At 34.7% G+C, this 16021-nt stretch overlaps 2 protein-coding genes across 2 annotated transcripts; both read left to right on the top strand.

The window, feature by feature from the left end:
* The first annotated feature begins 59 nt into the window (after nucleotides 1–59).
* Nucleotides 60–2808, top strand: LOC129575199 (uncharacterized). Its single transcript, XM_055458230.1, has 3 exons — nucleotides 60–1434; nucleotides 1610–2432; nucleotides 2508–2808. The coding sequence occupies exons 1-2, from the start codon at nucleotides 238–240 to the stop codon at nucleotides 1856–1858; spliced, it is 1446 nt and encodes a 481-aa protein (XP_055314205.1). The 5' UTR covers nucleotides 60–237; the 3' UTR covers nucleotides 1859–2432; nucleotides 2508–2808.
* Nucleotides 1946–2808, top strand: LOC129575202 (uncharacterized). The gene is made up of 2 exons (XM_055458234.1): nucleotides 1946–2436; nucleotides 2511–2808. Exons 1-2 carry the CDS (start codon nucleotides 1946–1948, stop codon nucleotides 2608–2610), a joined length of 591 nt encoding a protein of 196 aa, XP_055314209.1. The 3' UTR covers nucleotides 2611–2808.
* Nucleotides 2809–16021: the final 13213 nt, after the last annotated feature.

Here is a 16021-nt window from a genome sequence, read left to right as displayed (position 1 = left end):
TTTTGACTAACAGGACATTTGCACAACGACAAGAGCACAATATTCGATTTTCAGCATTGCATGGTCAGTTTGGTGTCAGAATTCGTTGAGGCAAGTTGATTGTTGTATTGATGGTTCATTGATTGTTTCTCCAAAACAAATTGTTAATTTAGTCAGTGTTTGATCGAAAGTGCAATAATTCTAATCAATTTGTTCACCATTTTCATTTTCATTTTCATTAGATCAAATTTGGTGAGCATGAAGAGAAAGCGGGCCCAGAACGGGCGACCGAGATCGGTCAAACTATCGCTGAATTCGGTTCTCCGGGATCAATATCGCGCGAGTTTTGTGGCACAAGTCACCAATTGGTGCCACACAGCCACCGTCATCACCGTTTTGGCGTCATTGTTGTTTCTCTTCGAGAACAACCGAGCATTCGATGAAGATAACCATGACTTCTTCAGAGGCAATGGATACGAATTGATCAAGGATTGCTTCAAGAACATTTTGAACGAGAACCGACACAAATTGCCGTTGGCCTTCCGCCAAATAATCGAAACAGCAGTGCCGAACTTCCGATGGCCACAACGTGAAGGCATGGGAAACGCATTCAATCAGCTCATTGATCAATACACCACCAATGTCAAGAACAACATCAAAACGTGGTGCTACACCCGTATCAAAACGTTTTTCGTGCTGCAACGGTATGAGCTCAATTTGCTTGGCCATAACATCAGCGACATCGATGTGAAAAATGCCACCAAATCAGTTATGTTCAACAATATAGTACCAAGTGCGAATGTGGTGCGGCTGCTCGAGCAAGCGCGTATGATCGGAATACCAGTCGGTACGAAGTTATGTGATCTCGTCCGTGGTAGTTGGTTCCAGACAATACCGATATTCATCACCATTCAACGGCTAGTGTTCAACCACCATGAAAGATACGAGCTCTTGAATGATCTCTGGCGCCGATATTATCGGGATCGATTACACAACGCCATGCCATCCATTGCACGCCCACCGAAAATAAAAAACTTTCGTGTAATTCCGATTCATGACTTCAAGATGAAGCACATCCGGATCGATATTCATCTGTTCTATCAAATGGCGTGCAAAATGGGTGCCATCAAGTTGGCAAAAGGATTGTTTGGCCAGCCGGTTAACATTTCGAAAAAGGTCTACGACAGCAATCCATTTGTGTCCTGGGACACAATATTCAACATGGACAAGATTCAGAAAGTCGGCAATCGCAAGACATTTGACTACACAATCGTGACGGATAGTGTGGCTGTTTCGTTGTGTTTCCTGAAGCCAGAATGCCCCTCACACGAATATTCGCACGAGCAAATCAACGAAATGTACGAAAATGGTGTTTTCCGCTTCGTGCTTGGCATGGATCCTGGTGTGCGAACCTGGAATGCCACGGTGCGAAAACATATCGCATCCGGTGTGGAAGTGAGTAACAATGATTTGTTTGTTTGTTTTGTCAGTCATTTCATTTATATGCATATAATCATGATTCTTTGTTCTTTTTTCTTATTTTTCTTTTTTGATTTGTTTGTTTGTTTTGTCAGTCATTTCTTTTATATGCATATAATCATGATTCTTTGTTCTTATTTATTTCACACAGGAAAACATCACGATCGACGGTCCGAAATACCATTTTCGAGCGAAATATGGCAAACGAAAGCGCAAATCGGAAAAATGGCTACGATTGTTCACCGAATTGGAGCAACATGACCGAAATCAATATCCATTCTATCCATCGCCCAAGGGAGCCTCAAATTGGATGAGTTACATCGAACATCGTGTGAAAATGTTGCAGCCTGGAATGGAGGTTTACACAGCACGCAAATACATTCGCCTCAATCTCGATTAACATATCGAGGAGACCCGTGCAAGTGATACCATCGCTGCTTTTTTGACCAGAAAATTACCATCGCTCATTTTCCTTGGTGCAGCTCAAATGGCTCCAAATTCGCCAATTGGTATTAAGAAACGGTTGCGGTGCCCTGGTGTACGGAAACTACTGAACAGCTTCAAGAAACTGCACAATTGTGTGGTGGTGATGGTTGACGAGTACAAAACATCGCAGACGTGTGCAAAGTGCTTTCGGCCATTTGATCGACGTACAAAAAAGGACCGCTACAAAGTCTGCCGTCAGTGCATTCCACATGCAGCAAACATCACGACTGACAAACACCTGAGCAGTGTGATCATCAGCAAGAAAAGCAACCGGTCGTATCAACGAGAGCGACGACATGTTGTTGCGGAATATGAACGATTGAATGTACATCCAGTGTATTCACATGGTTTAGTGCCGAAACTCAATGTATGGTTCAAAAACTGGCAGCTAAACACTGATAACACATGGAACGATTCACGTCATCCACATCAACAGAACACTGTTTGGCATCGGGATGAAGTCGCTGCCAAGTGCATATTGTACAAAGGTATGTATCATACATTGAAAAAAAAAGTGAAATATTCTGGCTAACAATTGTTGTTTGTGATTTCGGTTGTTTCAGGTCTTTGTATGATAAAGGGCTTGGATGTGCATCCGCAACTGTCGAGACAACATCATGCAGCAGCTGCAGCCGCGCAGAACAATGCCGAAGGCGACCAAGATGACAACGATAGCGACAGTGACGATGATTACGTTTACGTTCTCGACGACGTGTCCGATGAAGAATAGTTTTTAGTTGATGTAGGATTAAGTTTTCAAACAATAATAATTGTAACGTTTTGTTACTTTGCTGGGCTTTGAGTATTGTGGCCTTGTCCGAAGTACGGGGCTTAGTCGGATCATATAAAATACCTCGTAGGTGAGTATCACTATTCATTAGCATATTGAATATTGATTCATAATCGTTTTTACATCATTCTAATTGATTTGTTTTTACTGTTCTTTTTCTACTTCCATTGTGACGTTAAAAATGACTGAAACTACACCCAAATGTGGGCCCAAATTCAACCGTTTACATACGCTTGGCAATGGATGTATTTGCGTTAACAATTGTTCCTTGGGTAGCTTTAACATGGCGCTTTGAACAAGACTAATTAGGTATAAACCAACTAGAAGTTATCCTGTTTATGATTTGAAACTGAGCGGCTGATATTATCAGCATGCATCTGGTCTACGATTAATTTGAGTTTATTCAATTTAACATTGGTAAATATGCAGATTTTATCTTTTTCACGAATTTTGATTCAACTTTTCAGGATCATTACAGTATGAACGCATTAATGCGGGTATGCCAGATGCAGTTGACACAAATGCTTAAATGCACCCTTGCCTTCGGCGCAGCACGAAAATTAACTTCGTTTCTGGTCATCGAAAGCATATTTTTTTTAACAAGACTTTTCGTGTAAATTGAACATCACTTGATGAAGTTTTGATTCTCAGTTACTTATTGATGAATGAATTATCATTAATATTAATATTCAAGCGTTTCATTAATATTTTATCTTAAAAAAAACACTTATGCAGATCGCATGAGTGCCTCTCAGTGAGAAAATTTGAAGTTTTCAAAATGATGTTCAAACTTGATCTATCCTTGGGATGTTGAATCAAATTTCAATCAGATATTTTGTACGGAAAAATACTGACATGATTGATCCTATTCAATTCAAATGCATATTGATATTTGATGTTATGGATATCATGAAGATCTCCCTAGTATATATAGTTTGGCCGAATAGGCGTGAACTTACCGTATTATTTTCTATGATGATCTCATATTTCAATTTCTATACGGTATCATTTGCAAGAGGTTGAAATAACATGAAGATGAAAAACGAATAATTACGACATTTGACAAATGGACCTAAAGCCAAATGATGATAATATTCCTTAAATCGTATTCAAAAGTGCGGTTTTGGTTTATTTTGTTGTAATTGCAAGAGGTTGAACATGTGTCCTCTCAACCTCAAATGTTCATTATTATGATGAAAATTTACATGTGCTCAATTTTCAAGGATATCAATTTCCAAGTTTCTCTTAATTCCATAGTTTTATAAAGAAAGGCATTAGCAAAGAAAATCGAAAAGAAAATCTGTGCCAAGAACGGTTCAGATGTATTAGTAAAATTGTGCGGTCTATATGGAAAGTGGTCTCTCCAGGAGACATGTGTGCGTGTGTGTGTCATTGAGATCAAGATCAAGATCGGTAAGGGGCAACTATAAAACAAATTAAATATGCAGCCATGTTGTGACATTAGGCTTGTATGCTACGATGATGTGGCCATTTATTTGTTTGGCGCACTCATTTCTCGTATATTTGGTTATTGTCAATGACTTTGTTGATTTATTCATTTATTTATTGTTGTTGTTGCCTTTTGTCCGCATTTTTCATTTCTTTGTATGCCCCTTTTGTTTTCCATTCTTTTTCTACTTCTTTCAGTTATAGCTCGTCTGCTGGGCTTTTTAATTTTAATTTATGATTATTGTTAAGCTATTTGTTTGTCATTTAATTTATTATTGTATTTCTTTGTATCACACCATTCTGATGTATGTTTCGTTGAAAAGGAATAATCACATCGGATGAATATGATACAAAGCGAAGTAACAAAACACACATGCCATGTACCATTGGAATTTATTTATTTTATTGTCACCATGACGTTATTCGTTTTTGTTATCGCCATGGATTGTCACTTTTTCTGCACCTCGTTTGTTTAAATAGTAAATATTAAATTTCAATTTTGTTTAAAAAGAAAAAAACATATCCCATTGTGAGACAAATCACTTTCCAACAAACTTTCAATTAATATGATGCACGAAGAATTTGAAATATTGAAAATGAAATTCAAAGACAAAAAATCGTTTCTTATTTCAATTTTTTAATTGGTCGCTGTTCGGTTTAGTTAGCGATAAATGAAAACGTGGATTGTATATTGAACGTATATTGAACATAGATTAGACAAGAGCACATGGCCTAGAGAATATTATTCTCAGAATAATATGCTGGAATTCCATTTAAGGCACACAAATGAGCACCTTCTTCGTGTTGCATAATTATTTCTAGATTATAAATCAAAGTATAGCGCTTAGAAGCCTTACGCCGAACATCTAGAACCATAATATTTGTCGAAAAGAGTAATTATCAAATGCAGATAGGTTATAGATATGTCGAATAAAAATTGTCGATCATATTTTCAGTTAAATGAGTGTATGTGCTATTCAACATTTCAGCTTGAGAAATGTAAACGGAGGCACACAGTTCTGTTCCATGCTCATAAAGCCCAAAATACATTGGCCATTTTGTACCTGAACTGTCGACTCCCTCATTTCTAGTTCAAGTACCTTGAAGATTATGCACAAATACACATGGTAATGTAGTGGTAATTTTGCTGATTATATTACAATTGATTTCAATTTAATCGGTATACAAAACAATTCAATGGCCTAATTGAAATTGAATTCAAATGACCACTTCATGGAATATTGAAGATGACTGCCCTTAACAACAAACAAATAGCAAACACGTAATGTTTTTTTTCTTCTTCAGAAATTTGAAAACCGATAAAATCGTATTATATGTTTTAAGACAAAAATATAGTATAAACCGATGTATCATCACTCCCCTTTGTCTTTTATTATGTTTCAAGTTTCCTTTGTAACTGTCGTGATTTTTCTTCAAGATACGCTCAATATGTGGTACTTGGGTGCACAATAAAATGTGATGGAAGAATATGGGCACCATTTAATTTCTGTTTCAAAATAAACCAAAACAAAAGATATTTCAAAGCATTTATAGAATGAAAATAAAAAAAGGATATCAATTCAAGGAGGCCACAAACAAAGAACAGAAAATGGTCGGAAAAATTAAGCATTAAAATAACAAACATAAATACGAACGGAATAAGAATGAAAAAATTTATTGATTAAAATAATGGGGGGAAATTTAATGAGCGATAAAATTAAATTCGTATTTTCAAAAATGGCACTAACGAAATCATATCTTGTAAGTGGATGTAACGCTTATTTGTGTTTGACATTCAGATATGTATGTATATCATAGCATTGATAAAAATCATTGAACGTGTACAAAAAAATGGGCATAAATGATGCGAACAACAATAACAATGATTGCAGCCACCGAACGCCTGTAATAATCAAGCACAAAAAAGAAATGCCCACTGACAGCAAAAAAGACATAAAAACACCGAACAAATTCAAGGAGACATACACAACAATCTGTCATTCGATATTTTTATTGACTAACCCTTATTAATATTATTACTAATAACAACAACAACAATATGCACCTCTTGCAGCACGTTGCACTGATGGTGCATTCTTCCGTGCGGTTTGATATCGCATACTCTCTCATAGAAATTTTAATCGGGACTAAGATCGATGGCGAAGACTTCATGTTATTGCTTTTTTGTTCATTCGTCTCATTGTCGTTTCCACTCTTCTCTTTCTCTGTTTGACTCTTTTTTTATGTTTCAAGACGTTATATAGGAAAAAATATCGGTGACCATTTGTTTTTCGTTCATTTTTTTTTTCAATTTATTTTCATGATGCGGCTCCACGCTCCATACCCATGTTGATCTTTTAAGAGATGTCAACGTAAAGTGTTGTGGAAAGACATCTGGTACGACATCAAATTGAAAAATGAATAAAAAAAAAGTGTTCACAGCAAAAGGTTCTGCATTTTGAAGACGGCTATAGTAATAGGCAAGCGAGAGAGTGTCGTAACGCTAACGGAAAGGTTCAAAATGAAACAATGTTATAAATTTTCCACTAGCTTGTCCCATGTGGTCACATCACATCGGTAGTATTGATTGAGTATCAAATAGATTTAGATCCATTCGTACAAATGTTATGGTTTCGGGAATTTTTTATAAATTTTCGGAGATTGTGGGATCAGATTCGTGCGTTCATTTCTTTGATTAGCAAAATGAATATTTAATTTAAAATCAAAATAATTTGACAAAAATCCTGCGTTACGAATTATCATCAAACGAAATATCATTATTGAGCATTTGTTCAATAAGTAGTTTATCAGGAAATGATTGTTTTTTATGTATAGTTTTCATAGAATTCACATATTTTTATTTAATGCTACAAGTTTCTCTTTATCCTTTAATCGAGCAAAATGAAAACACATTGTCTGCTGATCAAATCTCTTATGTTGCAAAAATTAAAAATATTTTTCTTTAGGCCTTTAGCCTGATTTTTGGCACTTCTGTTACCTCATATAAAGCAGTTTCTAAAAGAAATGAAGCCACAATAATTATGTGCGTAAGGTTTTGTGGTACGAAGATTTTTATTGAGATGAAGGATACCCGTTAAGGTTTAGGACAGGAATTCGTTGCGGTTTTGCATAAAAATTGAAATATGGTTTTATATTTCACAAATAAATATCACATAAAGCCGGATGCAGGTCAGACTTGAAGTATACAGAATCGTGTCACTTACAATTTGTAAACTCCACGAAAACAATTGAAAAATACTTTCGATTAGGTTTTATGACCAAGGAACGTGCACCTATAATATTCAACAACGTATGATAAGAAATTACAATTAATAAACAAAAATTGGTACGTATAATATCTCTATATTGTAGTTATGGCTATTTTGAGTAGTATCTAGGAAAACAAGTATTTAAAGCCAAATGTAAAAATAAAGGGACAATTTTACCGACTATTCAACGTTTTATCCAGCTATTTCTTGTTCATTTAGATGTAAAAGGCATTTGATAAACATAAATTTCATGCTCGATTTATTTCCATGGCTTTGACTTCACTTTCTCGATGCATACGAAAGTGAATCCCAGCACTTATTATAAGCAGACTGCTCTATCGAAAAGTGTTATGGAGGCACTGAAGGAGAGACAAGTCTCAATTGCGTCAATTACAATCATATTGTGTTCATGTATTATATATGTACTATATTGGAAGTGTTGCACTTTTCTGCTTCTCAATAGCGATGCACTTTCCGTAACTTACACAGTCCAATTATCCTGTCATTCAGATGCATGAATTGCATCAATGATTCCGTTTTTATCTCTCCAAGCTTATGAAAATTGTGCTTTACTCCTTTTATTTCTCCTACTTGTTTTAGAGCATACTTTGTCGATTTACCAATGAACGGAAAGTATAACTAGCAACGGTTATGGTCACTCAATTTTGCAGAGTTTCAACAGGCGAGAGTGATTGTAAATCTAGTGCAAAGTTGATAAAAACTATTGTCTGGGCATTTTGTTCTGTACATATTTATAAGGGAGATTGAGAGTAGTGTATGTTTCACTAATTTTATTATGAAAGAGAAGAGTATGTTTCTTTCAATTTAAAAATGGTTAAAGGCGGGTATGTTCATTTTTGGCGGATCTTCACGGTTATTCACAATTTTTGGTTTCTTCTGGAAAGTTGCAGTACTCGAGGTCCTCTTTAACTTAGCTGAAGACAGTTATCTCTTAATAAGATAAGAGGCTCTTATCTTTTATCAGTTTCGCGGAAAGTGCGAAAAATTATAGATAAAAATAAACAGAATTTTTACATTTGTAATCCCTTACTTTTCCGTACTGTTGTCCGTAATTTCATTTTTGTTTAAATTTTGGAAAAAAGAGCATATTTTCAGTGGATGATCGATCATTTTAGTCGAAATTTCAACAATTTTGTATGGGAGGTACAGCGTTTGGTTCTGTCCCAGAAAAAATATCTAGATAAAAACGAGATATATAGTAGTAATCTCAAAAATGTCTAAATCTATCTAGATATCTTTTTTATTAAATTTATCTTTTTTTTAAATCTTTTTTCCGAAAAGCTTTGAGCTATCTTAAGATAATCTTTTTTCCATTTTTTTTGTTCTGTGAAAAATGCACGAAAATTGGCCATTAATTTTTGAAAAATATCCCAATCAACAAAAAATTTCAGTTGGAAGATTTACGTGATCTAGGGGCATATGACAAAAAATTAAGTCGAATGAATATCTAAATGTTTACTCAAATATCGGAATTTGACACGAATATTGCATATGTTCTGAATATTTTTACAAATGCTGTGAATGTTATGAATATTCTTACAAAGAAAAAAAATAAAATCAAATTTCTGTGTACAGTGTACAGAGAATATTCAGAGAATATTCATAACATTCACAGCATTTGTAAAAATATTCAGAACATATGCAATATTCGTACACTGTACAGAAATTCACATTTTTTACTGAACACTGAACAATGGCTATTTTAAGCTGCTGTTGTTGTTTTTTTTTTGCAGTTGTGATTATTCATTGAAACGGCAATTTTAGTTATACTTTAACCTTTCATTTTTTATTTCTGACACTTTATACTGCTCAATGTAGTACTAGTGTTCCGAATGTGCAATAAAGGAAGTTCTACTACAGTTTATTAGATTTCAACGAAAAACCTCACGAATGTAAATGAATGTGTGTAAATGTTTCAAATTTAACGTAAATTCGTGCGAATGCAATATTTATTCATTAAATACTTATTGGATTTTAGATATTTCATAAATAAAACGTAATTTTCAAATTTTTTCGAATGGTCATAAGCCCCTAGTACGTGATTTACCCTGATTTTGAAGTGTATTTCTTTTTCTATAAATGGGATGTGTATATTTTTTTTATAAAGTAGGACAAATCTGTAATGTGAATCATCATTTGGTATCGATCGAATCTCTGATACAAATACTTGATGAATATCTTAATTTTTATCTAAAAAACGACAGATAGTCGAAAAAAATTGAAAAAATAATAGACATTTTTGAAAAATTATCTAGATAAGATAATATTTATCTTATCTTATCTTATCCTACAACTGCTAGTGTCAAGTCACCACAAGTCACATAATACTAAACGCATCCATTCTTAATGGGAACCTAATGTAATTTTTTTGCGCGGGATTTGAAAACAATGAAAAATGAATGGGTGCGTTAGCATACTAGCAGAATACTAGCGATGGTCGATCTTATCTTAATATCTTATCTAAGATAGATAACCAAACTACCCGTAAATCGACTCCGATTGGATTCAAACTTTCTAAGATTTCATTTTTTGGCGAAAAAATAAGATCTCGAAATTTTTACGTTGATCGCATTTGCAAAAGTTCGGTTTTTGGTCCTTAATTCTTTCGAAGGAAATTTCGACAAAAAACATTGAAGATCAATGCCTATTAGCCGGACGAATAATTTTTTGGCACTTGACACCAGCGCCGCATATAGTAAGAAGTTAAACTAAAAATAACACACGAACTCCTATATCGATCACCGTGTATAGTGTTTACAGTTGTGACTACCGCAGCGCACTCGTTCGTTGCTAGCAGGCATTGGTTTCGCCACCAGATTAAAATCAAATTTGAAAAAAAATGCATTGGCTATTAGTTTTAGGGATCAATCACCTCTTCCTAAATAGCGTCGTTTACGCAACAAACGGTTTTTCCATTTTGTTCCTCATGTTTGGATGGGCGTTTATTTGGACATGGATTTTGGCTATTTTGTCATTCCCAGAAATGCATGCAATAAATAAGTGTGCGCCACTCGTCCTATTCTCTTTCGATCGTGCCCTCGTCAACAAATGTTCTCGCAACGTTCAATGAAGCGACATTTTACAAAAAGGTTATCCATTCGATAAAAATTTCCTACGAAATAAACCATTTTGAATTGTTGAGAGGGTTTGTATGACCATAAATCCTGATTGTTGCCTCTCCTACCGTTAAAATCGTAGATCTTCTGAAGAATTGAATTTTTTGTTGTTTTTCGTTCATGCATTTAAAGCATCGTACATTGATTTTGAAACCAATGCTTTCGATTGTGATTTGAAGTAATGTTGTTTTTGCATTGGAATTTCGGGTGCATTCGATGTACTTCGTAGATGGTAGTCGCATTTTATCTCTTCGTTTTTTGCTCGATTTTATTGTCCGATGATGTGAAGAGCAACAGAAAAACTATAAAACCTATGGAACAACAATAGAGATGCATAACAATGTATAGATAATTGTTCTGAGTAAAGAATGGTGAACAACTATGGCAAATGAAGAAATCATCCATGTGTTTGTGTCTGGTTTGCAGAAAAACGTCATTTTTGACTTGGACTTGCCATATTTCGCTCATCTTGCTACTTTACGAACTACATGATAAGTTTACCGGTAAGCAATTGATGCTTATGTGTACATATATGACGTGTCTAGTTCTTTTGTATTCGGTTTCTCACTCAAGAAATATGTTCTTTATTCTTTCTTGGAGAAAAATGGGAAAAAAAACTGAATTGTCTTGTTGTTTTTTATGTACCGATTTTCGTAGTGCTAAATTTGTGTTCAATTTACAATGAATTGATATCCAATATCCAGATGTGAGTGATTTTCAAACTTTTTTTGTGAAAAAAACAATCGTTTTTGTGGCCATACACAACGATTTCAATTGAATACTTGGAGATTCAAAGAAGTTTTTATTGTCTTGTTGATCCAATGCAAACTAATGGAAACATCTCAATAGGTGGATGTTCCGCATGTTTTAATCGCATTCAGAGGTAAATACTAACATAGTGCTTAGCAGCAGTTTAATTCAATTATAAAAAAAAGTTCACTCATGAAGTCGAGGACATTATTCACTTCAAAATACTTTCAAATTTTCCAGTAGGACTCATCAGCGTTGACAAGAAGAATAAGTACGTTAGGATAAAGTAGATTTCGTTGCATGGAGCAACAAATCGGGAATATGTAAAAACAATTTAAATGCTATTGTACTATACATCATCCATCGTGAACAGTGAATTTAAACATTTCTATTTCTTCAAGAATAAATGGAAATTCCTAGAATTGAAATCGATCAAAACACAAGGGCGTACCCAGGGGGGAGCAAGTGGGGCGGCAAAAAATATGCTCGTTTTTTGTTCTCGTCGCTCCTAAAGAAAAATTTCATACCATTTGTTCGATCTATAGGGGAAGTTGGGGTAGTTCGCGCCATCGGCCTTTACTCGACACAGGCAAGCCATAAACGAACCAGCCTATTGTGATTTGAAAGAGCGCAGAAAACTGCATATTTGGTTGCACAACCTAACATTTCTCAGCCAAGTACAGACAAGCTACAGGCATAAATGTGTTTTGTGCTAGTGCTAAGTTAATTTTTCGGGTCCACAGAATTTCACTTTTGACTATTCAAAGTAGTTCGATCATTAATCGACGATTTTGGAGTCATTTCTGTGGCGTCTCCACACGCATTTAATTTCCATTGAAGAAGCTTGCTTGTCAATGTTCAAACATCATTGCAAACATATGGAAGTGGAGGAAATGACGCCAAGCTGCACGAGGTCATTTATTTGTTTTTGAAAACAGGTGAGTGTATTTTGTAGCTTAAGACGCATGCTTTCAAATGGGACTAAAAAGGTTTTGAAAATAAATAATAATTGTGGTTGGATCGAGCCCCGAACAGCAATACATGCAGTGGGGCAATTCGCGCCACCTCATGTATAGCGTTTTAGTGGTTATTGGCGGCTCAAAACGTCAATATATTGGTTGCGTATATCAACCAAGTAACATTTTTGAGAACAATTCTTATTACATTTGACTATAATTTTGTTGTCTAAATGCATTTGCCAATAAATTCGAGCCGTTATGACATGACACTATTTGGGCCAAAATTCGCCTGTCGCCCGATGGAAAAAAGGTAGTGTCACTAATTTCGCTTCTAGCGGTCCAAATTTCATGAAATAAAACACTGAAAATGCGGCCACCCCATGTGGTGGCGCGAATTATCCCGGGTGGAGCGAACTACTTCACGATTTTGGATTCCGCCCCAAGGATATATCGGACCCCAAAGGGGGTGCAACCAAAAAAATTTCTTCTTTAAAAGTTAGGTAACAAGACAAGCTGCAAAACAAACATTCCTGAATTTTTTTCAATTTTCATGGAAATATAAAATTGTGAAATAAAGTGGCGCGAATTGCCCCACCTTCCTTTCCTTTATTTTATTTCTAATATTTGAACGCAAGTTTGAAGAAAGAGAATTAAAAACGAGGACATTTAGTATTTTTAAACTTTCAGATAACTTTCTGAAAAATTGATCTTTGATACAAAAACGAGGACGTTTACCGAAAAAAAAATTTAGAATACATTTTGGTAAAAAACCTCATTTTTGCATAAAAAATCGAATGTATTTTACTATTTCTTCGATTAAAATAATTTGATTATTATGAAGAAAAAAAAACAAAAACAAAAATGTGTCCTCGTTTTCCGATTGAAAAAAAAAAAACAAAATATGTCCTCGTTCTTGAACTAACTTTGGTTTTGCCCCTACCTTGACAAAATCCTGGGTACGCTCTTGTCAAAATAATCTCTATTTCAAAAAAGGTAAGAGATATATTTATTCGTCATTTTTATAAATAAAAAAAAAGAAAGTCTTTGAAATATGTATGCGTATGTGGTGGGTGAAACACAGTTGAGTGATTCTCACATAGTATTGAACGTTTTAAAATTGCAATGTGTAATTGGAATTTTCTGATGTTACCGTTGTTATTATTGATGCATTCAAAGAATTCTTATGTAAATCGTTCAACATGATTTGGATTATAATGGAAATTATTCCAATTTATTAACTTAAAAAGAATAATGACAAAACCCAATCATTTTAACGTTTCAAATAAATTATATGTTAAGACCAATAAAAGCCACATCAGTGATTGAGAGAGTTCGGATCTTCTTCCCCTTATGATTGATATTGTCATTCTATTCTTTCGTCGTGCCAAAAAATGGTAAATTCGCGCGCGCTCATTCACTCAGAGCACATAGCTCTCCTCTCCATCTCACTGTCAATTTAATTTCATTTCAATCTGTGAAAATCAAGTGTAAGTCACGCGGCCCAAACCAGAGAGCCATGCTTTAGTCAGTCTTTATGATCACATTGCAGAAAATTTACCAAGTAATAATTGAGAAAAGAAACAAAAGCAAGAGAGACTCGCACACAAGTGCCGAGATCGTTCGGTTGAATAGAATTTTTAAAATGGAAACTGGAAATTTGCAATGTGTTTGGCAAGCAATCTAGCGAATGAGGAAATGAATGAAAACAGAAACAACTTGAAATGGGCAGTTCTCGTTTTTTGGCCTTTGCACAGTTAATTTCAACTTCTTTCTTTACTTCACACTTACGGTATGATCGAACAAGATAATTACAATTTTATAGTGCAAGTGAAAAAGTGTGAAAAAAAACTGCGAGTATATGCAAATTTCGGAATGATTGATCCCTTGAAAAAAAAACTTTCTTCTTTTTCTCTTATTACTTTTTTCATCTGAAAATAATGTGGTGCCCTTTAAGCAATCAATTGTTTTGGACAAGACGTCACAACAACAACAACAAGAAATGAGTAACAGTTAATACATTGATGTACCAAAGCAGTTTGTTACAAAAGTTGTACAGTTGGTATTTTTTGTCTGCTTCTATTCTGTTGTGTTCCTTTTTAGCACTACATGGAATGTTGGCTACTGTAGTAATTTTTTTTACGAGAAATTTCGAAGACTCTTTAGGCCATTTTTTGGACCGTAAACTAATTCATTTTAATATCCATATTAATTATTTCAAATGAAGCAATCACGAATAATTGCAAAAATGAAATAATATCATGTAAACGTAATTCAATTATGGGATAACTCAAAAAAAATTTGACACTTTTTTCGTTGCCAATGTGAAATAATGTATGATGACCGTTCACATTGAACGTACATTAAAACAATAATTGAAGACTACAATTTTATCATATACATGAACTGCTGACAATATTCACTGTACTTATTTCGACTCGTAGCTAAATGTGAATCTTGGAAAAGTTTTGGCGCAAAAATGGGACAAATGTTATTGTTATCACGTCTTGAAAACTCAAGAAAAACTATTTTGAAGTAGCACTTTGGCGAAAAACTTTTCCAAGACGGTTCAATTGAACCCGTGAGCATAAAAACGAATTACAAAAAAAATCGCCGATCAAAACGTAACATAGATTTGTCGACGTTCATACCAGTGTACAATTTGTTCCGAATTAAACGAGTAACAAATAGGTGTTTCGCTTTGTTCGGCGACGTTTTCATAAGTCGTTTTTATGCGCACAATTATACATCGAAATAAGTGCAGCGATTCTCAGTAGTTCACATTTGTTGCGATAATTTTCACTATATCAAATACACCAGTTTTAGGGTTTAAAACAGAGGATTATCGTTTTAATTTTAAAACAGCAGTGTATAGAATAGACTACACTTGTCATTTTTTTTTATCAGAACGGTGCAAATTTGTATGGAAGATCTACACACAAAAAGAAAATGGTGTGAATTCGCGATAACTTTTGGTGAGTGATAGAGTTACCGCAGTTTGTGTCAAAGTTACCCTATACAAAATATCAAATCGCACTTGTCGTTGTGGTAATTTTCATTCAAACTGTGGTAACTGTATCAACGATATATACACACTGTGGTAGACGCATCCTTATCAGGCTGATATTAACATCTGCTGGCGTTTTTTGACCCCCAAAGTGATTTTATCGACTCATCAAGAATTCCGACTACAAATTTGCCGAAGACGCCAAGTCGTTATCTCTTATCAGTTTCGCGAAAAACGCGAAGAATCATAAGAAACAAAACATGCCATAGGCCTGTGTTTTTTATTTGCGCCCAACTGATAATTATCAGTAAGAGATAAGAGATAACTGTTTCCAACGAAATTATAGAGGACCATGAGTGCTACAACTTTGCTGAAGACACCAAACCTCTATCTCCCATCAGAACCGCAAAAATCGCGCACCATTAATCCTACGGACGGATAAAGCCCCTAGCATTACTCATTTTCATTTGACATTGTCAAATTGACAAATACTTGAGTCAATTTGGAAAAAAACATTTGTTGCGAAAAAGTCAACATGTGTTGGAATTTGACGTTTTCAAACAGTTTGTTACGTATAAATCAACTCATTTTTCTCTGTGTACCAAAGTACATATTTTGAAAAAATTTATTGAAATTTGAGGTTCCGAAACTAACCAAAAATAGCGTCAAAATAAGAATTGGTATCCGCTTAGCACTTCTTCTCTCTTCTGCAACTTATT

The sequence above is a fragment of the Sitodiplosis mosellana genome, unplaced genomic scaffold, assembly GCF_009176505.1.
Source record: "Sitodiplosis mosellana isolate CC-2019 unplaced genomic scaffold, AAFC_SMos_1.0 Smas_scaffold_6166, whole genome shotgun sequence".
Taxonomy (NCBI): domain Eukaryota; kingdom Metazoa; phylum Arthropoda; class Insecta; order Diptera; family Cecidomyiidae; genus Sitodiplosis; species Sitodiplosis mosellana.
The sequence above is the reverse complement of the archived record's forward strand: the minus strand, read 5'-3'. Positions and strand labels throughout refer to the sequence as shown.